General features: G+C 42.4%; 1 protein-coding gene across 1 annotated transcript in view; it reads right to left on the bottom strand.

The window, feature by feature from the left end:
- The window catches only part of Parp14 (poly(ADP-ribose) polymerase family member 14), a 55,637-nt gene extending 39,170 nt beyond the window's left edge, over positions 1–16,467 (bottom strand). Inside the window, exons 1-4 of the mRNA XM_026394255.2 lie at positions 16,160–16,467; positions 8,431–8,561; positions 6,960–6,993; positions 3,014–3,256 (exon numbers count right to left, since the gene is read on the bottom strand). Of these exons, the coding sequence (XP_026250040.2) occupies positions 3,014–3,256; positions 6,960–6,993; positions 8,431–8,561; positions 16,160–16,346 (595 nt within the window). The 5' untranslated portion in view covers positions 16,347–16,467. The remainder of the gene's footprint in view (positions 1–3,013; positions 3,257–6,959; positions 6,994–8,430; positions 8,562–16,159) is intronic.
- Positions 16,468–19,777: the final 3,310 nt, after the last annotated feature.

Raw genomic sequence — 19,777 nt, 5'->3', positions numbered from 1 at the left:
CATCTTGCTGGATTCCCTTTATCTCCCATTTCTCACAGCTCGTTGCCCACAGCTGAGAGATGGCTTTTCCTCTTGCATCTTCATGATTGATTTACATACCGGCTTCCTCCTTGCTCCCATACTGTGAGTTTCTCTTTGTGCCCACAGCACCTAGACCAGTATCCAGTACATAGTAGGTGCTACAGTTTGGACCTGGAATGTCCCCCAATAGCTTGGTGCTATTGAGAAGTAGTAGAAACTTTAAGAGGTGGGACTTTGGGCTGGAGCTGTGGCTCAGTGGTACAGCACTTGCCTAGCATGTGTGAGGCCCTGGGTTCGATTCTCAGCACTGCATATAAATAAATGAATAAAAGAAAGTCCATTAACATTTTAAAAAATATTTTTAAAAAGAGAGATGGGACTTAGTGGAAGTCTTCTGGTCACTGAGGGGAAGGAGGAAGATAGTGGGACCCTGTCCCTTCTTCTTTCTCTATTGGCCAGGAGGTGAAAAGTTTGCCATGTGCTATCACACTATGTGCTGCCTCACTCTAGGCCCAAAAGCAACAGAGCCAACCAACCACAGGTTGAAACCTCCAAATATCTGAGCCAAAATAAACCTTTTCTCTCTCACTCTCTCTCTCTCTCTCTCTTTTTTTTTTTTTTTTTTTTTGTACCAGGGATTGAACTCAGGGGCACTCAACCCCTAAGCCACTTCCTCATCCCTATTTTGTATTTAATTTAGAAACGGGGTCTCCCTGAGTTGCTTAGTGCCTTGATATTGCTGAGGCTGGCTTTGAACTCATGATCCTCCTGTCTCAGCCTCTCAAGCTTTTCTATTTATAAGCTGATGATCTCAGGTATTTGATACAGCAAAAGATGTGGTAGTTAATAGATATTACCTTCTCTGTCACAAAATTCAATCAGAGCTGCACTCTGAAAGGTAACATGGAAGGTATTCAAATTCTTTGATCAACGAACAAAAGCAAATCCAATTTGATTTCCCTTGTAAAAAAATAATAATAAACTTGAAATAAATAACTCCTCTAGCTGGATATGGTCACACACTCAGATAATCCCAATACTCAGGAGGCTGCAATAGGATGTTCTCAAATTCCAGACCTGCCTGAACAACTTTGCAAGACTCTGTCTCAGAATAAAAATAAATGAGATGGGGATGTAGCTCAGTGGTAGAGCACTTGCCTAACATGCACAAGGTTCCAGGTTTAATCCCCAGTACTGCAAAGAAAAAAGAAAAGAAAGAATAGCCTTTTTATTGAACCTTTACCAGATCTCAGGTACTACGTTAAATGCCTTTCAAACATTTTCTCATTTAGTCTTTAAAGAAAATTTAGATAGGTGTTATTATCCCACTTTATAAACAAGTAAATTGAAGCACAAGGAAGATAGGATTTGGTTAGCCTTGTATAACTAGCTAAATGGCAGAGCTAGAATTTTGACTCCATGACCTATGCTCTTTTTTTAAGAAAATATTTTATTTATTTTTATACTGTGCTAAGGACTGAACCCAGTGCTTCATATATGCTAGACAAGCACTCTGCCACTGAGCCATAACTCCAGCCCATGACCTGTGCTCTTAATTAATCATTCCATCATTATTTTCATGGGTTAATAAGGGCTTAGGACAGGAAAATTTCCTTGTTTTAGGTAGAGATATTTCTTCCTCTCGACCACGACTTTAAGGAGCTATCGTTTTCCATATCACATGTACCTATTTATTCCTGTATATGTGACCATGAAAGGACTAAGGGAAAACATGGCTCATGGTTTGGATATGAAACGTCTTCAAAAGCTCCTGGGTTAATGCAGAAATGTTCAGAGGTGAAATGATTGGATTGTGAGAGCTAGAACTTAATCAGTGCATCCTAGTTTGAACAGACTAACTGGATGGTACCTGTAGGCAGGTGGGGTGTAGCTAGAAGAGGTGGGTCACTGGGGGTGTGCCCTGGAAGGGTTCGTCTTCCCTGTGGCCCTTCTCCCCTCTCTCTCCACCCCACCCATCTCTCTCTTTACCTCCTGGCTACCATAACAGGGCAGTGTTGTTCTCTACACCCTTCCCCCATGATGTCCTTCCACACCTTGGGCCCAGAGCAATGGAGTAGGCCCATTATGGACTAAACCTCTGAAACCATGATGCAAAATAAACTTCTTCTCCTCTAAGTTGTTCTTGTTGAGTATTTTGGTCCTTGTAACAAAAATTTGACTAACACATATGGTAAAACTGATAATGGAAGAGACTGAAGAGGTAGGCTGCCTGGGTTCAAATCCAGTTCTTCCATTTATAGCACCTTTGTGCCTTTGTCTACAGGGGGATAATAAGAGTAATCTCACAAAGTTGTTGAAAGGAAAAAAATCAATTAATACATGTAAAGTGTCTAGCATATTACCTAACTTACAGTAAGTACTATGTGAGTGTTTATTTCCTTCTAGCAAATTCAGTTTGGTAAGAGATAAAAACAAACTTTTTTTTTTTTTAAAGAGAGAGTGAGAGAGGGGAGAGAGAGAGAGAATTTTTAATATTTATTTTTTAGTTCTCGGCGGACACAACATCTTTGTTGGTATGTGGTGCTGAGGATCGAACCCGGGCCGCACGCATGCCAGGCAAGCGTGCTACCGCTTGAGCCACATCCCCAGCCCAACAAACTTTTTTTAATGAGATAACACACGTAAAAATGCTTAGTATCCTTAGACTAGACTTCTAGACTTCTATTTCTCTCTCTCTCTCTCTCTCTCTCTCTCTCTCTCTCTCTCTCTCCCTCTCCCTCCCTCCCTCCCTCCCTCCCTCCCTCCTCCACCCCCCACACACACATGCATTCAGGAACCCAGACAAACATACAAGAATATTTAGTTTCAAAACCAATTTGCTTGTCTTAAAAAAAAAAAAAGCACCAGTATTAATTTGGAGTCTTCTTTTACCAGCTACTAGAAAGAGTCAAAATTTCAGAGAGATTCCATTAACTGGGTGTCCCAAATCCCCAAATGTGGTACAAAAAAGGCTGATATCACTTGAGCTCACCTATGTGTCTTTTAAAGGTAACCACAGCGATGTCCAAATCCCGTATTATTTCCACCTGAAAATCATCACTGGTCAAGTCACTTATGTTCTCCACTAATAAGATTAACATCATGTCAGTCACATTTGCTGGGAGATTTTCAAATGCCACCAAAGAGGAAATGTTTTCACATTCTTTGGGGATAACTTCTATTTTTTCTGATGCACTATTGAGAGACAAATTTGTATCCAGTTCTTCTGACACATCTGATTTTAGGGAGACAAAAAGAAGTAAAACATATTATATTACCTACCATGGTCTTAGCAAAGTAAATTATCATAAGATAAATCTTCCCTGCCCCCATCTCTTTAGCTAGCTCAACTAAAAACAGGTCCTGGGTAGTTTTTTACTTTATTTAATTAAAAATAAAATGTAGGGGCTGAGGTTGTGGCTCAGCAGTAGAGTGCTCGCCTAGCACGAGCAAGGCGCTGGGTTCGATCCTCAGCACCACATAAATATAAATAAATAAAATAAAGGTATTGTGTCCAACTACAGGTTAAAAAATATATATTAAAAAATAAATAAATAAAATGTAGCATTTAACCATCTATTACTACTATTCAATAATAGCTCAGTAGTTTAAGTTCAATTTTATTTCACCTTTTCCTGCCTCGAACCTACCTCATCCTTCAGGTCATAGCACCTGATATATATTTCTATCATAGCACTACGTTACAGTTATTGAACTAAGCTTCCCCAAAGCAAACACATGTTTATTCACCCTAGTATTGCTGTCACACTATATACTGAGGCCCAGTAAATGCTTGCTGAACTGGAGATCTACTTGGCTCACTAGAAGAAAATAAGAATACCTGATGATGCACATAAATTCATGCTAAATTTTAAAAAATAGCTTAAAATTGGGGCTGGGGAGGTGGCTCAAGCAGTAATGCGCTCGCCTGGCATGCGTGGGGCGCTGGGTTCGATCCTCAGCACCACATAAAAATAAAATAAAGATGTTGTGTCCACCGAAAACTGAAAAATAAATATATATATAAAAAGCTTAAAATTCAGTAATAACAACAACAAAAATAATAAATAAAAAACAAAAAAAATTCAGTAACAACATAACTTAGCATTAAATGAGATAAGTATGACCAACCAGAATGAGTACTGGGCTAGGGTGAGGATCTATGCATTCCATCCCTGACTATGACTCTTCAGCCATGCAACCCTGGGCAAGTCTCTTAATTGTAAAATGAGAACGGTGGACCAAGTGAACTGAACAGGAAAGAGTCTTCCTAGCAGTACAGTTTTATGGCCCCACAATTCTTAGAAGCTTCAGCACCAAGAAGCTTGGTTAACTGACAAGTAAAAAGCATCCAGAACATTTAAAGAGTCCAAGAATTAGATAAAGGGACTGGACTGGCAGGGAAAGAAGAGGAAGCTGAGCAGGTCTTGGAGAGCCCAGAGAATCAGATACAGAAAGTCAGGCAGAGGGTGCCGAGAGCAACAGGAGCACCAGCAGAGTCCTGGGATTGCCTGAGGCCATTCAGAAAATGGTTGGAATGGCCAAAGGACCTGTGTGGCTCCAAAAGGAGCATTTTCAAAAGATGTGAGAAACAAGACCAGAGAGGTGGTCTAGATCCAGAATGTGGTCTGGACTTGACCTTGCAGTGGATGATAAAAGTGAATCATGGAAGGTTTCTGTGAAAAGGACAAGAAGATATTTAGAAATAGTACAGGGGACTGTTTCAGCTATCAGGAAACAGGGTGTCAGAAACAGAGGGACACAGCTGCCAGCTCCTGCCATGTTGGATTTGTGAGGTAATAAGATGGGCCTGTGGTGAGAAGATGACTGGGGAAGAATCTTCAATAATAGGTCTCTCTGAACAAGAGATGTGGAAGGTCAAAGAGAAGATGTCTGAAGTTTCTAGTTGTTGAGGAGCAAACTATATATTTTAAGAAAAATAAGGAAGTCGGAAAGGATATTGGTTTGGGAGGAAGCAGACATAGGTGGCTTCAGACACGCTGGGTCTGACTTCCCAGAAGGAAGGTCGGACAGAAGGTCTGAAGCTTAGAAGGGACCCATAACTGAGATGCGGACTTGGAAGTCCCAGAATTTGTCAACCACAGGTAACCAGTATTTCTCTGTTCTTGTCTCTTCTCCAGGATCTTCCAGTTGCCGATTTCCCCCTTTCAGGCCCAGCCCAGCTGGATCTGAACACTGGCTCAATATTCACATCCCATGGTTCTGCTATGTGACTTTCCCTGAGCTGTCAGCTCCTCAGCGGGTTAAAAACCACAAAGTTGGTTTTCAACTTTCTGCATTGACTTTCAGGCATGTGTAATGCATCCGTGAGGCAGCGTCCTCTGAGATTTTAGATCTGTTAGATTAACCTCTCCCTGAGATTTTGGATCTGTTAGATGACCACTCTCCATCCACGTTTCACTCAGCTCTGAAACCATCTACCCCATTCCAATCCATTTCAAGAGTCCTAGCCTTTTGGCCGTCATCAGAATTCAGTGTGGACCAACCATTCAACTCAGGATTCTTCATGTCTCACAAGAGCCATTAAAAGATTTGATGAAGACCGCCTGACTCCCTAGCTGGTAACTCCCCTTAGAGTCTGAGTCAGGTAAAAACAGGTTAGAAAATGGTTGCAACATTTCCAGGACAATAAAAAGTCCATTGGTGGAGAGAGGCTGGATGGCTCTTCCTGAGGATACACTTAGGATTTTAGGCAAATTTGAAACAGCACTAACCAATCAGTTAAGACAGAGGGAAGGTAAGATATATGAAACAAGAAACAAAAACTTGATTAAACTTTAGATCCAGGACTATAGTATGAGTATAAATACATAAATAAAAAGCCACTCCCTGGTCTAAAGTTGAGCTTGAGAATCAGACACTTAAGGCATTTTCCAAGAAAATGATAAGGGTTTAAGAGGTCAGAATAATAAACATCAGAAGCTGATGAGTCGACTCCAGATCAGAAGGATGGAAAGCAGGAATTAATCTGAACACACACAAGATTTCTATCTCATAAGAGTCTTGAGCTTCTTATCAAAAGCACACTTGAGCCAGGCTCAGTGGTACATGCCTGTAATCCCAGCCACTCAGGAGACTGAGGCAGAGGAATCTCAAGTTTGAGGCCAGCCTCAAACTAAAACAATTTAAAAATGGCTGTGGTTGTGGCTCAGTGGGAAAGCACCCCTGTAATAATAGATGAATGGATTAAGAAAAAAATATATATATATACACACACACAATAGAGTTTTACTCAGCCTTAAAGAAGAGATAAAATAAAAAAGAATGAAATCATGTCATTTGAATGGAATTATTTGATGGAAATGAAGACTATCATGCTAAGTGAAATAAACCAGACTCAGAAAAGAAAGGGTCAAGTGTTTTCTCTCATATATGGAAGCTAGAACAAATAGGGAGAAAAAGGGGGTGGGGTCAGATATCATAAAAATATAGGGAAGATCTGTAAATAGAAGGAGTTGGAAAGGAAGGGAGACGGGACAGGGATGCAGAGGAAATGTGGACAGAATGAATTGAACAAAACCACACAATGTGCTTATATAAATATACCACAGTGAATTCTATCAGTATGTTTATATATAAAGTGTCAATCAAAAGTAAATAAATAAACCAGAGAAAGGAAGCTCAGTAGAACAGAGGAAAGAGAATATGGAGAGGCAGGAGGAGAGAGAAAGGAGGGGCACTGGAGACTGAAATGGAGTAAATCAAATCCAATGCATGTATGGTTTTGTCAAAATGAACCCAACAACTATGTGTAACTATAATGCAAAGAATGAAGAGGAGGAGGAAAAGGAGGAGGGAGAAGGACGGAGGAGGAGGAGGGAGGAAGAGGAGGAAGGAACATCTCCTAAATGCTTTCCTTACTTAATAAAAGCAAAACTTCTTGGTGAATGTCAGAATTACATCAATTGAGACTTTACCTGGTTCTTTGACATCTTCTTTGCTCTTGGATTCCTGAAACCCAAACAATAAAGTAGCATTAATGTATCACTAATAATTTCTTTACATTAGGAAAATGTCATGGAGAGGGGGCTGGGGTTGTGGCTCAGTGGTAGAGTGCTTGCCTGGCACATGTGAGGAACATAAAAATAAATAAATAAAACAAAGGTATTGTGTCTGTCTACAACTAAACAATTAGAAAAAGATAAATTTAAAAAAAAAGAAAGAAAGAAAGAAAATGTCATTGCATGCAGTGGTGCCCTTGTGTAATCCCAGACATTCAGAAGGCTAAGCAGGAGGATCACAAGTTGGAGACCAGCCCAGGCCACTTAGCGAGACCCTGTTTGAGGGAACAAAATGAAAAGGCTAGCAATGTAGTTTGGTGCTTGCCTAGCATGTGTGAGGCTCCTTTATTTGATCCCAGCACTGTAAAACAAATAAATAAATAAAAATAAATGTCTGGGCTGGGGTTGTGGCTTAAAGGTAGAGCATATGCCTAGTACGCATGAGGCACTGGGTTCGATCTCTAGCACCACATAAAACTAAATAAACAAAATACAGGCATTGTATCCATCTACAACTAAAAATTAAAAAATATCCATGGAAGCATCTTGGAGATGAATGGTAAACAGAAATGATAACAAAAAGCTCTGTTAGTGGTGCTCTTGAATGCATCTGGTGCCACATGTCAGCAGATCCCCTACTAGACACAGTAATTATTGGGGGGAAAAAAAAGGTAAAAATAGCAGAATACTCAATTCACACAGTATTTGGGATATGGAGTTGGGATATGGGGTAAGACCTAAATCAGGGAAACAGCTTAGCTCATAATTGCTTTTCACCATTTAGCATTTATTGAATGTTTACTATATAACAAGCACTGTGCCGTGTGCTTCATTGAACTCATCTCAAGCCTCCCAATAATCTGACAATCTATTTGACAACTGAGGACACAGCATCTGTAGTATGATGTTTGGGAGACACTCAGATCCAACTGTAGCACTAAATATTAAACAGTATGTTTAAAGATGAAATTCTAATCCACATCTGCTTGCTCAACTTTTATTCTTTTTACTACACATAGTCATAGAACTCATCTTTATAGAACTCATCTCAACCCTCAAAATGTTGTTTTAAAAAATTAGCAAGTTTCCAGTCAAAAAGAAGCCAAGACAAAACAATCTAAAATTTTATATCTGAAACTGATATTAGGATAACCACTGAATCTTAATTTTCCAAAAGTGTCTAAAATCAACGAAGTGCTTCATCCTTCATTGTTTTATACCATGTTATCACCACCCTCGCCTTCTCTGCATTTATGAGCTGTTCTCACTCCAGTTTGGTTGACACTTCTCATTCCACTGTATTTTCTTCATTGAGATTCCCATCCCACATACTTGGGAGGACCCCCCCACCCCAGATCCCTTTGAACAACTTCTCAGGTTTACTTACCTTGGTTGAAATTTTCCTCTCAGAGACTGGGGCTTCCTCTGAGGCTGTGGGTAACCGGACAGTTAACTTGAATGTTCCTTTTCCTGGCAATACTAATTCATGATCCTTTTTCTCCAGAACAGCTTGCCGAACTAAAGCATCCAAAAAAAAAAAAAAAAAGCAATCTTTATTTACATAATTATACCATCATCTCTATGAGCTCCATCATCCATCAATAGCTTTGCCAGTTTCTCAAGAGAGACTATGTATAGTAAAAAAGAACAAAAGTTGAGCAAGCAGATGTGGATTAGAATTTCATCTTTAAACACACTGTTTAATATTTAGTGCTATGGTTTGGCTCTGAGGGTCTCCCAAGAGCCCATGTATTAAAGGCTTAGTTGCCAGCCCATGATGTTAACAGGAAGTGGTAGAACTAACGTCACACTAAATGGAGAAAAACTGAAAGCATTTCCTCTAAACCCAGGAACAAGACAAATGCCCACTCGCACCACCCCTATTCAACATAGGCCCTGGAATTCTAGTCGGAACAATCAGGCAAGAGAAGGAAATTAAAGGGCTACACATAGGAAAACAGCTCAAATTATCTCTGTTTGCTGACATGATCCTGTGTCTAGAAGACCCAAAAAAACTCCATCAGAAGACTTCTAGAACTGATTAACAAATTTACTGAAGTACCAAGATACAAAATCAACATACATAAATCAATTGCTTTTCTATACTACAATAATGAATCTACTGAAAAAGAAATAAAGCAATCCCCTTCACAATAACCTTAAAAATATATAGAATATTTAGGAATTAATCTAATGAAGGAAATGAAAGACCTCTACAATGAAAACTATAGAACACTGAAGAAAGAATCTGAAGAAAACCTCAGAAGATGGAAAGCTCTTCCATGTTCTTGGATGGGCAGATGAATATTGTTAAAATGGACATACTACCAAAAATGTTATACAGATTCAATGCACTACCCATCAAAATGCCAATGGTATTCTTCACAGAACTAGGAAAAGGAGTTCTAAAATTCATTTGGAAAAACAAGAGACCCAGAAGAGCCAAAGTAATCCTGAACAAAAAGAGTGATTCTGGAGGCATCCTAATACTGGACCTCAAATTATACTCAGAGCTACAGTAACAAAAACAGCATGGTACTGATACCGAACAGACATGAAAAGCAATAAAATTGAATAGAATACAAAGATATAAACCCACATAAATACACTTATCTAGACAAAAGGATCCAAAAACATGTTGGAGAAAAGATGGCCTAATTAACAAATGGTGCTGGGAAACTGGAAATCCATATGCAGAAGAATGAAACTACGGGCTGGGATTGTGGCTCAGTGGAGAGTGCTTGCCTAGCAGGTGTGAGACACTAGGTTCGATTCTCAGTATTGCATATAAATAAAGGTTCATCAACAACTAAAATATACGTGTGTGTGTGTGTGTGTGTGTGTGTATGAAACTAGATCCCTATCTCACACACAAGTCAACTCAAAGAGAATCAAAGGCCTAAGAATAAGACCAGAAACTATGCAACTGCTAGAAAAAAAAAATGTAGGCCCAACATGTCGGTACAGGAACTGACTTCCTTAATAAGACTCCCAAAGTGTAAGAAATAAAACCAAGAATCATTAAGTGGGATGCCATCAAATGAATAAGTGTCTACACAGCAAAGGAAACAATTAAGACATGAAGAGAGAGCCTAGAGAATGGGAGAAAATCTTTGCCACATGCTCTTCAGATAGGGTATTAATATCTGGAATATAAAAGAACTCAAAACACCACCAAATTTAAAAAAAAAAAAACCAAACAACCCAATTATTAATTGGGCAAAAGAGCTAAACAGATACTTCTCAAAAGAGGAAACACAAATGGTCAACAAATACATGAAAAAAATGTTTAACATTTCTAGCAATTGGGGAAATGCAAATCAAAACTACATTGAGGGCCCGGCGTGGTGGTGCACACCTATAATCTCAGCAGCTCAGGAGGCTGAGGCAGGAAGATCAAAGCCTGCCTTAGCAACTTAGCGAGAACCTGTCTCTAAACAAAACACACAAAAAAAGGCTGGGGATGTGGCTCAGTAGTTAAGAACCCCAGCTTCAATCCCTAGTAAGGAGAGGGAGCATGGGAGGAATAGAAGAACTCTAGATAGGGCAGAGGGGTTGGAGGGGAAGGGAGGGGGCATGGGGTTATTAATGATGGTAGAATGTGATGATGTATAAAGACACAAATTGGTATGAATATACTTTATAAACAACCAGAAATATGAAAAATTGTGTTCTATATGTATAATAAGAATTGTAATGCACTCCACTGTCATATATAAATTTAAAAAAAAAACTACATTGAGGGGCTAGGATTGTAGCTCAGGAGTGGTAGAACACTTGCCTAGCACATGGAAGGCACTGGGCTTCATCCGCAGCACCACATAAAAATAAAGAAACGTATTGCGTCCATCTACAACTAAAAACATTTAAAACTAAAAACTACACTGAGATTTCATCTCATTTCAGTCAGCGTGGCATTTATTAAGAATACAAATAATAATACGTGTTGGTGAGGATGTGGGAGAAAAGGTATATTCATACATTGTTGGTGGAACTGCAAGTTAGTGCAATCACTCTGGAAAGCAGTATGGAGATTTCTCAAAAAACTAGGAATGGAACCACCATATGACACTGTTTTTCCCACTTCTGGGTATGTTGATCCCAAACATCTAAAATCAGCATACTACAGGCAAAAAGCCACATCAATATTTATAGCAGCACAATTCACAATAATCAACCTAGATGCCCTTCAACCAGACACATGGATAAGTAAAGAAAATGTGGTGTATATATACAAAATGGAGTATTACTCAAGTCATAAAGAAGAATGAAATTATGGCATTTTCTGGTAAATGGATGGAAATGGAGACTATAAGGCTAAGTGAAATAAGCCAGACCCAAAAAAGTTAAAGGTCAAATGTTTTCTCTGATATTCAGAAGCAAGTACAAAATAAAGGAGGGGAGAGGGGGGAAGAGAGGGGGGAAAAGAGAGAAGGGGGGGAGAAAGAAAGGGATGGAAAGGAAAAAGAGGGGCAGAAATTCCATCAAAATAGATCAGTGGAATAGAGGAAAAGGATTGAGGGGTAAGGAGGAAGAACAGAATAAGGGGAAACAGTGGAATGAATCTGACCTAACTTTCCTATGTACATATAGAAAAAAACATACTGAATCCATCACTATATATATCCACTAGCCACTAATTAAAAAAAAAAAAACTAAAAGTTAAAACTAAATAAATAAATAAAAATTTAAAAAGAAGTAAGGACTGTTGCGAGGAAGTTTGATCACTGAGGTCATTCCCTTGAAGGGGATATTGAGACACACATACCCCAACCCCTTCCTCTCTCTCTTTTTTTTTCACTTTCAGCCATGAGGTAAGGGCTTCCTCTGCCAGGCACTCTAACCATGATGTATAGCCTTACCATGGCCCAAAAGCAACAGGCCAACTAACCATGAACTAAGACTTGCAAAATTATGAGTCAGAATAAACCTTCCTCTTTTTAAATTGATTACCCCCGGTATTTTGTCACAGTAATGAAAAGCTGACTACATATTTAGCATGTTTTTTAAAAGGCTTACTTACAAAGCCTTTCTTCTTACAAATGAGGTTAATAAAGACTATTTTGTACCAGTGTTGTGTGGATTAAAAGGAAGAAAAATTATAAAGAACTTAATATGAGTACCTTACACCCAGTAGGCACTCAAAAAGGTAGCAACATTCATTCTACACAGGAATGAGCTAATTAAAAGATTCCACATGGAGAGCCAGGGCAGACTGAGTGCTGGAACATGACATGATGAAAGTTCCATTTTTAGAAGGTGACTCAGGTGGCATGAGGAGAATGACCAGGAGCCCAGTTAGAAAGCCATTTTGACCAATTCCTTAGCGGGTAATGATAAGGGTCTTACATCTGATAGTAAAGGGAGTAGACAAAAAGGGATAGGAGAGCCGGGCACAGTCACACACACCTCTAATCCCAGCTATTTGGAAGGCTGAGGCACAAGTTCAAGGCCAGCCTGGGCAAATTAGTGAGATTCTGTCTCAAAATAAAAAGGGGCCTGGGGTTGTGGCTCAGTGGTAGAGCACTCGCCCCACAGGTGTGAGATACTGCATTTGATCCTCAGCACCTTATAAAAAAAAATACATAAATAAAAGGAAATAAAAAGGGCTGGGAGTATAATTCAGTGGTACAGTGCTTGTCTAGAATGTATGAGACCCTGGGTCCCACCCCCAATAAATACCACAAAGAAAGAGGAGGAAGAGGAGAAGAAGAAATGGGAGATTTTTCAAAAACAAACAAAAAGAAGTAGCACCTCAGACAGATGGCTACAGCAAACAAACTGAACAGTGGACATAAAGTCCAAAGGCCTGGGTTAGACTCCCAGCCCTGCTATGAACTAGCTGAGTGACTGGAAGGAAATACCTTCTCTGCAGCTTTACCCACTTAAGAGTGTTGCCTCCGAATATTTTCTGAAACTCTCTTAAGAGCTATGCTTGGGCTGGGGCTGGGGCTGAGTAGCAGAGCACTCCCCTAACATGTATGAGGCACTGGGTTCGATCCTCCACACCACATAAAGATAAATAAATAAAGGCACTGTGTCTATCTACAACTAAAAAATATTGAGAGAGAGAGAGAGAGAGAGAGAGAGAGAGAGAGAGAGATATGCTTATGTGAGTTGTATTTACCAGGAGCATCCAGAGAGAGATGATAGGAAACTTAGGAAAATCAGTGTCTCCTACCACAGAGAACAGGGAAGGAGTGAGTTTAAAGAAGGAAGCATGGTCAACATTGGCAGAGGGTGCAAAGAGGTCAGGAAGAAAAGGACCTTACAGTTCAGGGCTGCAGCTCTGGCACGAATGCTGGGTGGCCATGCCCTGCTCTAATGTGGTTGGCCTGATGGGGTCAGAATATTTCATAAAGAGGAGCTCGATGGCTTTCCCACTCCAAACAGCCATGAAGGGGGTGGGCCAAGTAGGGCCTCACCTGGATGTCCACTCAGAAATAGGCCTCCAAAAACCTGGGAAGAAACACCAGACTCCAACTCCACTCTTCACAGGGACTCCTAAAGGGTTGGACTAAGCTGGAGTGAGGACTGAGGACTGGATGTGACCCCTGAAGCCCAAGACCAGGCTGTTATCTAGCATCATGCACTCTGTGTGGCATTACTATTTCTACTTCCTAGATGTTAAGGAAATCCTGTTCAGGCATCTCCTGTGCCAGCCTCTTCTCAGATTGTGTGCAATATGTATGAAGGATTTCAGGAAAGCAATAGTGGTCACACCAGTATGTGATCCCCAACAAGGACAGGGGGAACTGGGAGGAAAAAGAGCAGACACTCTCATGTCCAGACTCCGTTACCCATGTGGACAGTCTTCCTCCTGCACCAACCTCAAGTCACTTATGTGTAATTTTATTTAAGAAGATGAGCTCTCTTATCCCAAGGTATCTGAATAATCAGGAGTCAAATTATGACCACAAAGTATGATAAAATGTCCACATTTTATCATTAACTGGATGTGATGGCATACACCTGTAATACCAGCTGAGGCAGGAGGATAGCAAGTTTGAGGTCAGCCTGGGAAACTTAGCAAGACCCCGTCTCAAAATAAAATTAAAAGGGCTTGGGCTGGGTTTGTGGCTCAGTGGTAGAGCTCTTGCCTAGCATGTGTGAGGCACTGGGTTCGATTCTCAGCACCATATATAAACAAATAAATAAATAAAGGTTCCTCAATAACTAGTAAAATATTTTTTAAAAAGGGCTTTGGTGTGGCTCAGTGGTAGAGCACCCCTGGATTCAATCCCCCCCCACCCCATCCACACACACACAAAAGTACACGCCTGAAATCATGTTTAGAATGTTTTAAGTCAGGGACTGGGGGTATAACTCAATGATAGAATATTCGTCTAACATGCACAGTTCCCTGGGTTTGATCTCTTGCACAGAAAAAAAAAAAAGATTATAAATCAATTTATACTAACTTTTCAGAAATTCGGTTAACTATATAAAAGCAAGATACAGTTTCCTATTCATTCTTATTTGCTATTCACTCATTTCTACAGGAAACTGCTGGTAGGCTCACTCATACTATTTGGTTTTACAGAATTATGTGAATAAAGTCATCTCACACTGTCGACTGTGCTTGCTGAAGTCTTTTCTTGTGTAGAGGGTAGAGGGTGGAGTGTGGAGAGGGGAAGGTGAGGGAAACCTCTGTGAGGGCATAGGCCATTCATTCTCAGCACATTCCTGATGACCTGATACCGGGAAAGCGGAGCTTCAAGATGGAAACTGAAACTGAAGAGGGATTTTCCACCCCGGGCAATGTAGACTATAAACAGTTTTTGAGTCATCTGACTGGGGTAAGACCCCAGGAGCCACTAGAGAAGCCTGTGGTAGAGACAGAGGGGCAGTGTGAACTAGGTTCGGTGGAGGATGGACACCTAGCAGGGAGGTTGAGATGCAGGTGGTCTGGGCCCCCCAATCTGAGAGCTACTCCTGAGGATAGAGGTTGCTAAAGAAGAAAGAACTCTGAAGTGGTGATGTTGACAGTAGGAATCAAAAGTAGGGAAACCCTCTAGGGAAAGGGAACGGAAAGGGAAAGGGCTCCATTGCTGCCCTTCTGAACACTCCCTGGTCAAATTAACCCTCGCAGACACAGAACTTTGTTTTCCATGAAGCGTCTGAGCCAAGCAGATCTCCTGTCCTCTTCCACCCTCACTTCCTTCCCCTTCTGTTCCATTTCTTTACTTTTTGAACCCCTGCTGGGACATCCCATCAGTCCAATTGCATGGCCTCCTAAGCCTCCTTGCCTCTGCTCTGGCCCAAATGCTTCTCCAAATTCAGCACAAGAAAGCAGGATCAAGGATGGTCTACATCTTGAGAGGTCACTGTCAGTCTCTAAGATCCCAGTAGAAAAGGTGCGCTTAAGTTTCCCATGACAGCCACCTTGAGCAAACCCAGATCTGGGGCTCTTGGCCTCCCTTCCCATATAGGAACAAGGGTGGGGAGTTGGGGAGAACTCAGCCAATAGGCCTGAAGAAGGAACTTTCTCCCAAAGCTCCAAAATCCAAACCACAATCACCTCAGAACGTCATCCACCCTCCCAATCTCAGGACAATCCCAAAACGGAAGGAAGAGGCAACAATAGGCCCTCCACAGAGGTACGTGGTGTGTTCATCAACAGCACTGTTGCCTTCCCCTCCAACATACCAACCTAAGGGAAGGTCACCTACGTATTTACACCCTGACCTTGTGACTTTAGGCAGCAACACTGCCGCTCTCCCAAGTGACCCCCCCCCCAAATTCCAGCTGGGAATCTCCATGACCCATGAAGAATCCCTGTGACTCTTCGCGTTTCTTAATCCTTTTTCCTTTTCCACCTAAATAACAACAGGGAAGGATAGAAAGGGTTGGAAAAGGAGATAGAGACTCGTTTGCACAGTTCCATGGTCACCTCCAGACCTCTCCAGCAAGCGCCTGGAAGCGCAGCGCGCAGAGGAACCGCAGCGCCCCCGGGGCACTACGAGGCCATTCCGCGGTCCCGGCCACCACCCATACCCTACTGCAAGAGCCCGGCGGATACTCCCCCGCCTGCCTCTGCCTCTAGTTTCCCCTGCAGAGCAAGCCGGGGTGGGGTGGGGGGCTCCCTCCGCACGCAGCCCCTTTGTGCCCCTCACCGTCCTCCGGGAAGAAGAGCACCAGGAAGCGGGGCGGGCTCCCGGGCTCCTGGTGGACCTCGCACTCCCCGCCGCCCGATCTCTTCCGACTCTGGAAGTACATCTGCAACTTGGTGCTCAGGTTCTTCGGGGGATCGGGGCCCCAGGACCCCTCCACCAGCAGCGGGAAGGAGCGGGACGCAGCCATCCCGGCTCCGCTCGTTCTCCGGTACTGCCGGGGCCGCCCCGACTCTGGGAAGTGAACTTCGCTTCTTTCGCTTTCGTTTCCTGGAAAACCCCTCCCGGCTCTAAGTTTCAATCTTCAAAAGAGCTGCCCTTGGATTGCAGTCGTTACCCCCACACCACAGCCCCCGCCCCCCGCATTCTTCTCTGGCCCGCTGCAAAGACAATTAACCCTTTGGGGCTGCAGTTTCCCCTGCAGGCGTCCGGCCTCGATCCACCTGTGCATAGCGGTCCTCAGCGCTCTGGCACAGCCTGCCACTCTTGCAAACCAGGGCTGCTATCAGTAGCCCTGGGTCACTGGACCTTGAACCAACACAATGAGAGTTTCATTTCTGCCACAGGCCGACATTTTACAGAAGAATAAAATGGCTCACAAATTGTGATCCTCTCTGGACATTTGCTGTCCATTTTGGGACTACTTTCAAGGATCAATGTACTTATCAGAACTTAACCCTTGACCTTACTTTCCTTCTTTTGAGTTGTTTCCTGCTCTGTTAATATTATGCATCTAGAAACATGGGAGAAATGATAGACCCCCCCCCATTTTTGTGGAACATATTTACTAGATGACTTGGGCTAGGGACAGATTCAACATCCCTGCCTTAACTAAACTCAGGCAACTTTGGGGGGCACTGGAGTTATGACACAATGGAATGAGCTCTCTGGAAAGGAACACACAGGTGCTCCTGAAACAAATGAGAAGGGGCTCCAAGTCCAAGTGGGGAGAATCAGGGAGGGTTTATGGGGAGGTGACATGTCACCTGAGGCCTATGAATGATCAAGGAATAATCTTAGAGGGTTAAGAAGGGGACAGGGTTTCTGTTGTGTGGTTTACACAGGCAGAATCACTCTGAGGTGTGGTGGCTAGAGAAGAGGCAGGGAGACCAGTGAAAGGGCTTCTGAACTGTTGGGTGGGGGCAGTGGGGTGCTGGCAGGGGAGGACAGAGAACAGGTAAGGTTCTAAAAAGAGACTTCAGGCAGGAGCAGCTGGAGGATGTAAGTGCAGAGAGAAGGCAAATCTCAAAGATGATTTCAGGGGCATCCATAGAAGACCCCAGCAAGTGACTGAACAATAGTTAAATCCACTACATGGACAGACTATGGGACGGTGGGAGAGGGGCTGGGAATGTGTATATCCTTCACTCATGACAAAAAGAGTGATCTTGGGGTTGGGGTTGTGGCTCAATGGTAGAGTACTCATCTGGCAGTGTGAGGCCCTGGATTTGATCCTCAGCACCACATAAAAATAAAGTAAAGGTATTGTGTCCAACTACAACTGAAAAAAGAAAATAAATAAATATTAAAAAATGATCTCCAGAGGGAGGCACCATCATTCCAGTGCTGATGATTCATCAAATCCCAGCAGTGTCTGTTGACCTGTTGGGGACCTAGCAACCATGTCTCCTGGGGAGAAGAGACAGAGGAAAGTGGCGGGAAGGGAAGGAAGAGGGAGCAGCGATTTCCAGAAGTGCACCTGTGAAGGAGAAGGAGTTAGGCAGCAACCAGCCACTGGTCCCCTCATGGCCTGGGGGAAGGGGGTATTCTAACACCTAGAGCAGCCATGTCACATCACTGTTCCTGGGGGATCAGGGAATTGTTATTTTGTTCCCTGGTTTTAAATATTTTTATTTATTTATTTATTTAAAGAGAGAGAGAGAATTTTTTTAATACTTATTTTTCAGTTTTCGGCAGACACAACATCTTTTTTTTTTTTAGAGATTTTTTTTTTAATATTTATTTTTTAGTTCTTGGCGGACACAACATCTTTGTTGGTATCTGGTGCTGAGGATCGAACCTGGGCCGCACGCATGCCAGGCGAGCGCTCTACCGCTTGAGCCACATCCCCAGCCCCGGTTATAAATATTTTTAAAATAGAAAAGGTTTAGGCATGAGTAAATAAATGTGGTGAGAAGAAGGAAAGGCTGAGGATACTGGCAGTGGGAGAAAGTGAGAGGGCTTTCTGATAGCATCAGAATTAGCAGCAGAAGTCTTTCCCCAGGGCACCAGCAACAAGGTGGAACCAGAGTGCAACAGCTAACAGGTTCTGTTTCTCAGTGAAGCAGGGGGTGAGGTCTCTGAGAGCCTGCCAAAATCAAAGCTGCTCTCCCTCACAGGCCTGGACCTTGCATATTGTCTTCTAATCACAATGAGGCCAAATCTCAGAACAAAGAGAACCAGAGACGTGCCAAAGAATTTCCTGGATTTTTTATTCCTGATTTATAATAATGCTTTGCAGTTTCCTGATAGTTTTCTACTGCTTTCTGCTTTCTACCTGCAGATGGCGTTCTCTTCATCAGATCCAAACCACTCTGGATCTGGCAGGTGCAAATGAGGAGGACCCAGCAGAGTGGGTCATAACCCACAGCCATACAATGGTGACTCTCTCCCAGGGTATCTGTCATCTCTGTCTCACTCCAAACCACAACCAAGTTTAGGATTATGGAACTAGGCAGTGTCTTACCTCATCACTTTATGAGGCATAGAGGAAAAACCCTTATTTATAGTAGAAATTTTAGCTGGCCATTTCTGGATCTTTCAAGGATTTATTTATCAGCAATGTGTCTTGCCACTTGAGGTCTGCTTATTGCTTCTGGGTGAACAGGGAAGGAGCCATCAGGATCAGGGTGGCAAGTCTTGAAACCATGGAAAGAAAATTCTAGAAGGAACAAACTATTGAGCATCATTAGGCCCTGCAGTATTTTATCTTCTAAGATATTTTCATCCTGTTCACTTGAACCTTCCTGAAGTGTGTTAATTCTCTCTCAGTTCTCCGTCTCCTTTGGTGGCTGCCTCCTGAAACTTCCTTCCTAGAAGCAAGTGTCCCCTTATGGCCTGGGGAAAGAGGGCATTCTAACACCTAGAGCAGCCATGTCACATCACTGTTCCTGGGTTGTCTTTCCACTTCACAGATTATATTAGTATAACTCATGTCTGCATTTGGGGATTGAAGCTCCCTTTACCTACTTCACCTAAATCCTCCTTTTAGTTTCTCTACAAATGGAGAGCACTGGAGGGAAAGCATATGTAAATGGAGGAAAGGGACTGTTTTTCTGTCTGACCTGAGTTGGTGACTTGTGAGCACCTCATGCCCACCCCTCCACCTCACTGTGCTCCTCAACCTCCTTGCTCTGTTCCTCCAAAATAGGATATGGCCATAGGCCAAGGAAGAAGCACTCCTAGGAGCTCTGCCCTCTGAGGGAGTCAGTCACACAATGCCTTCCCCCTAGGCACAAGTCTTCTCCAGAAGCTTTATCTTCTTCAAACCTCTGTAAGGCTAGTCTCCAACACCTCTCAATCCTGCCAGTGCATTAATCCCTAGTGGTAACTTTGCCTAATATTAATGTAGATTCATTAATATTATAGTTGGGGGGAGTTAGAGGGTGGCTTCTGCAGAAG

This window comes from Urocitellus parryii, chromosome 2 (assembly GCF_045843805.1).
Source record: "Urocitellus parryii isolate mUroPar1 chromosome 2, mUroPar1.hap1, whole genome shotgun sequence".
NCBI lineage: Eukaryota > Metazoa > Chordata > Mammalia > Rodentia > Sciuridae > Urocitellus > Urocitellus parryii.
The sequence above is the reverse complement of the archived record's forward strand: the minus strand, read 5'-3'. Positions and strand labels throughout refer to the sequence as shown.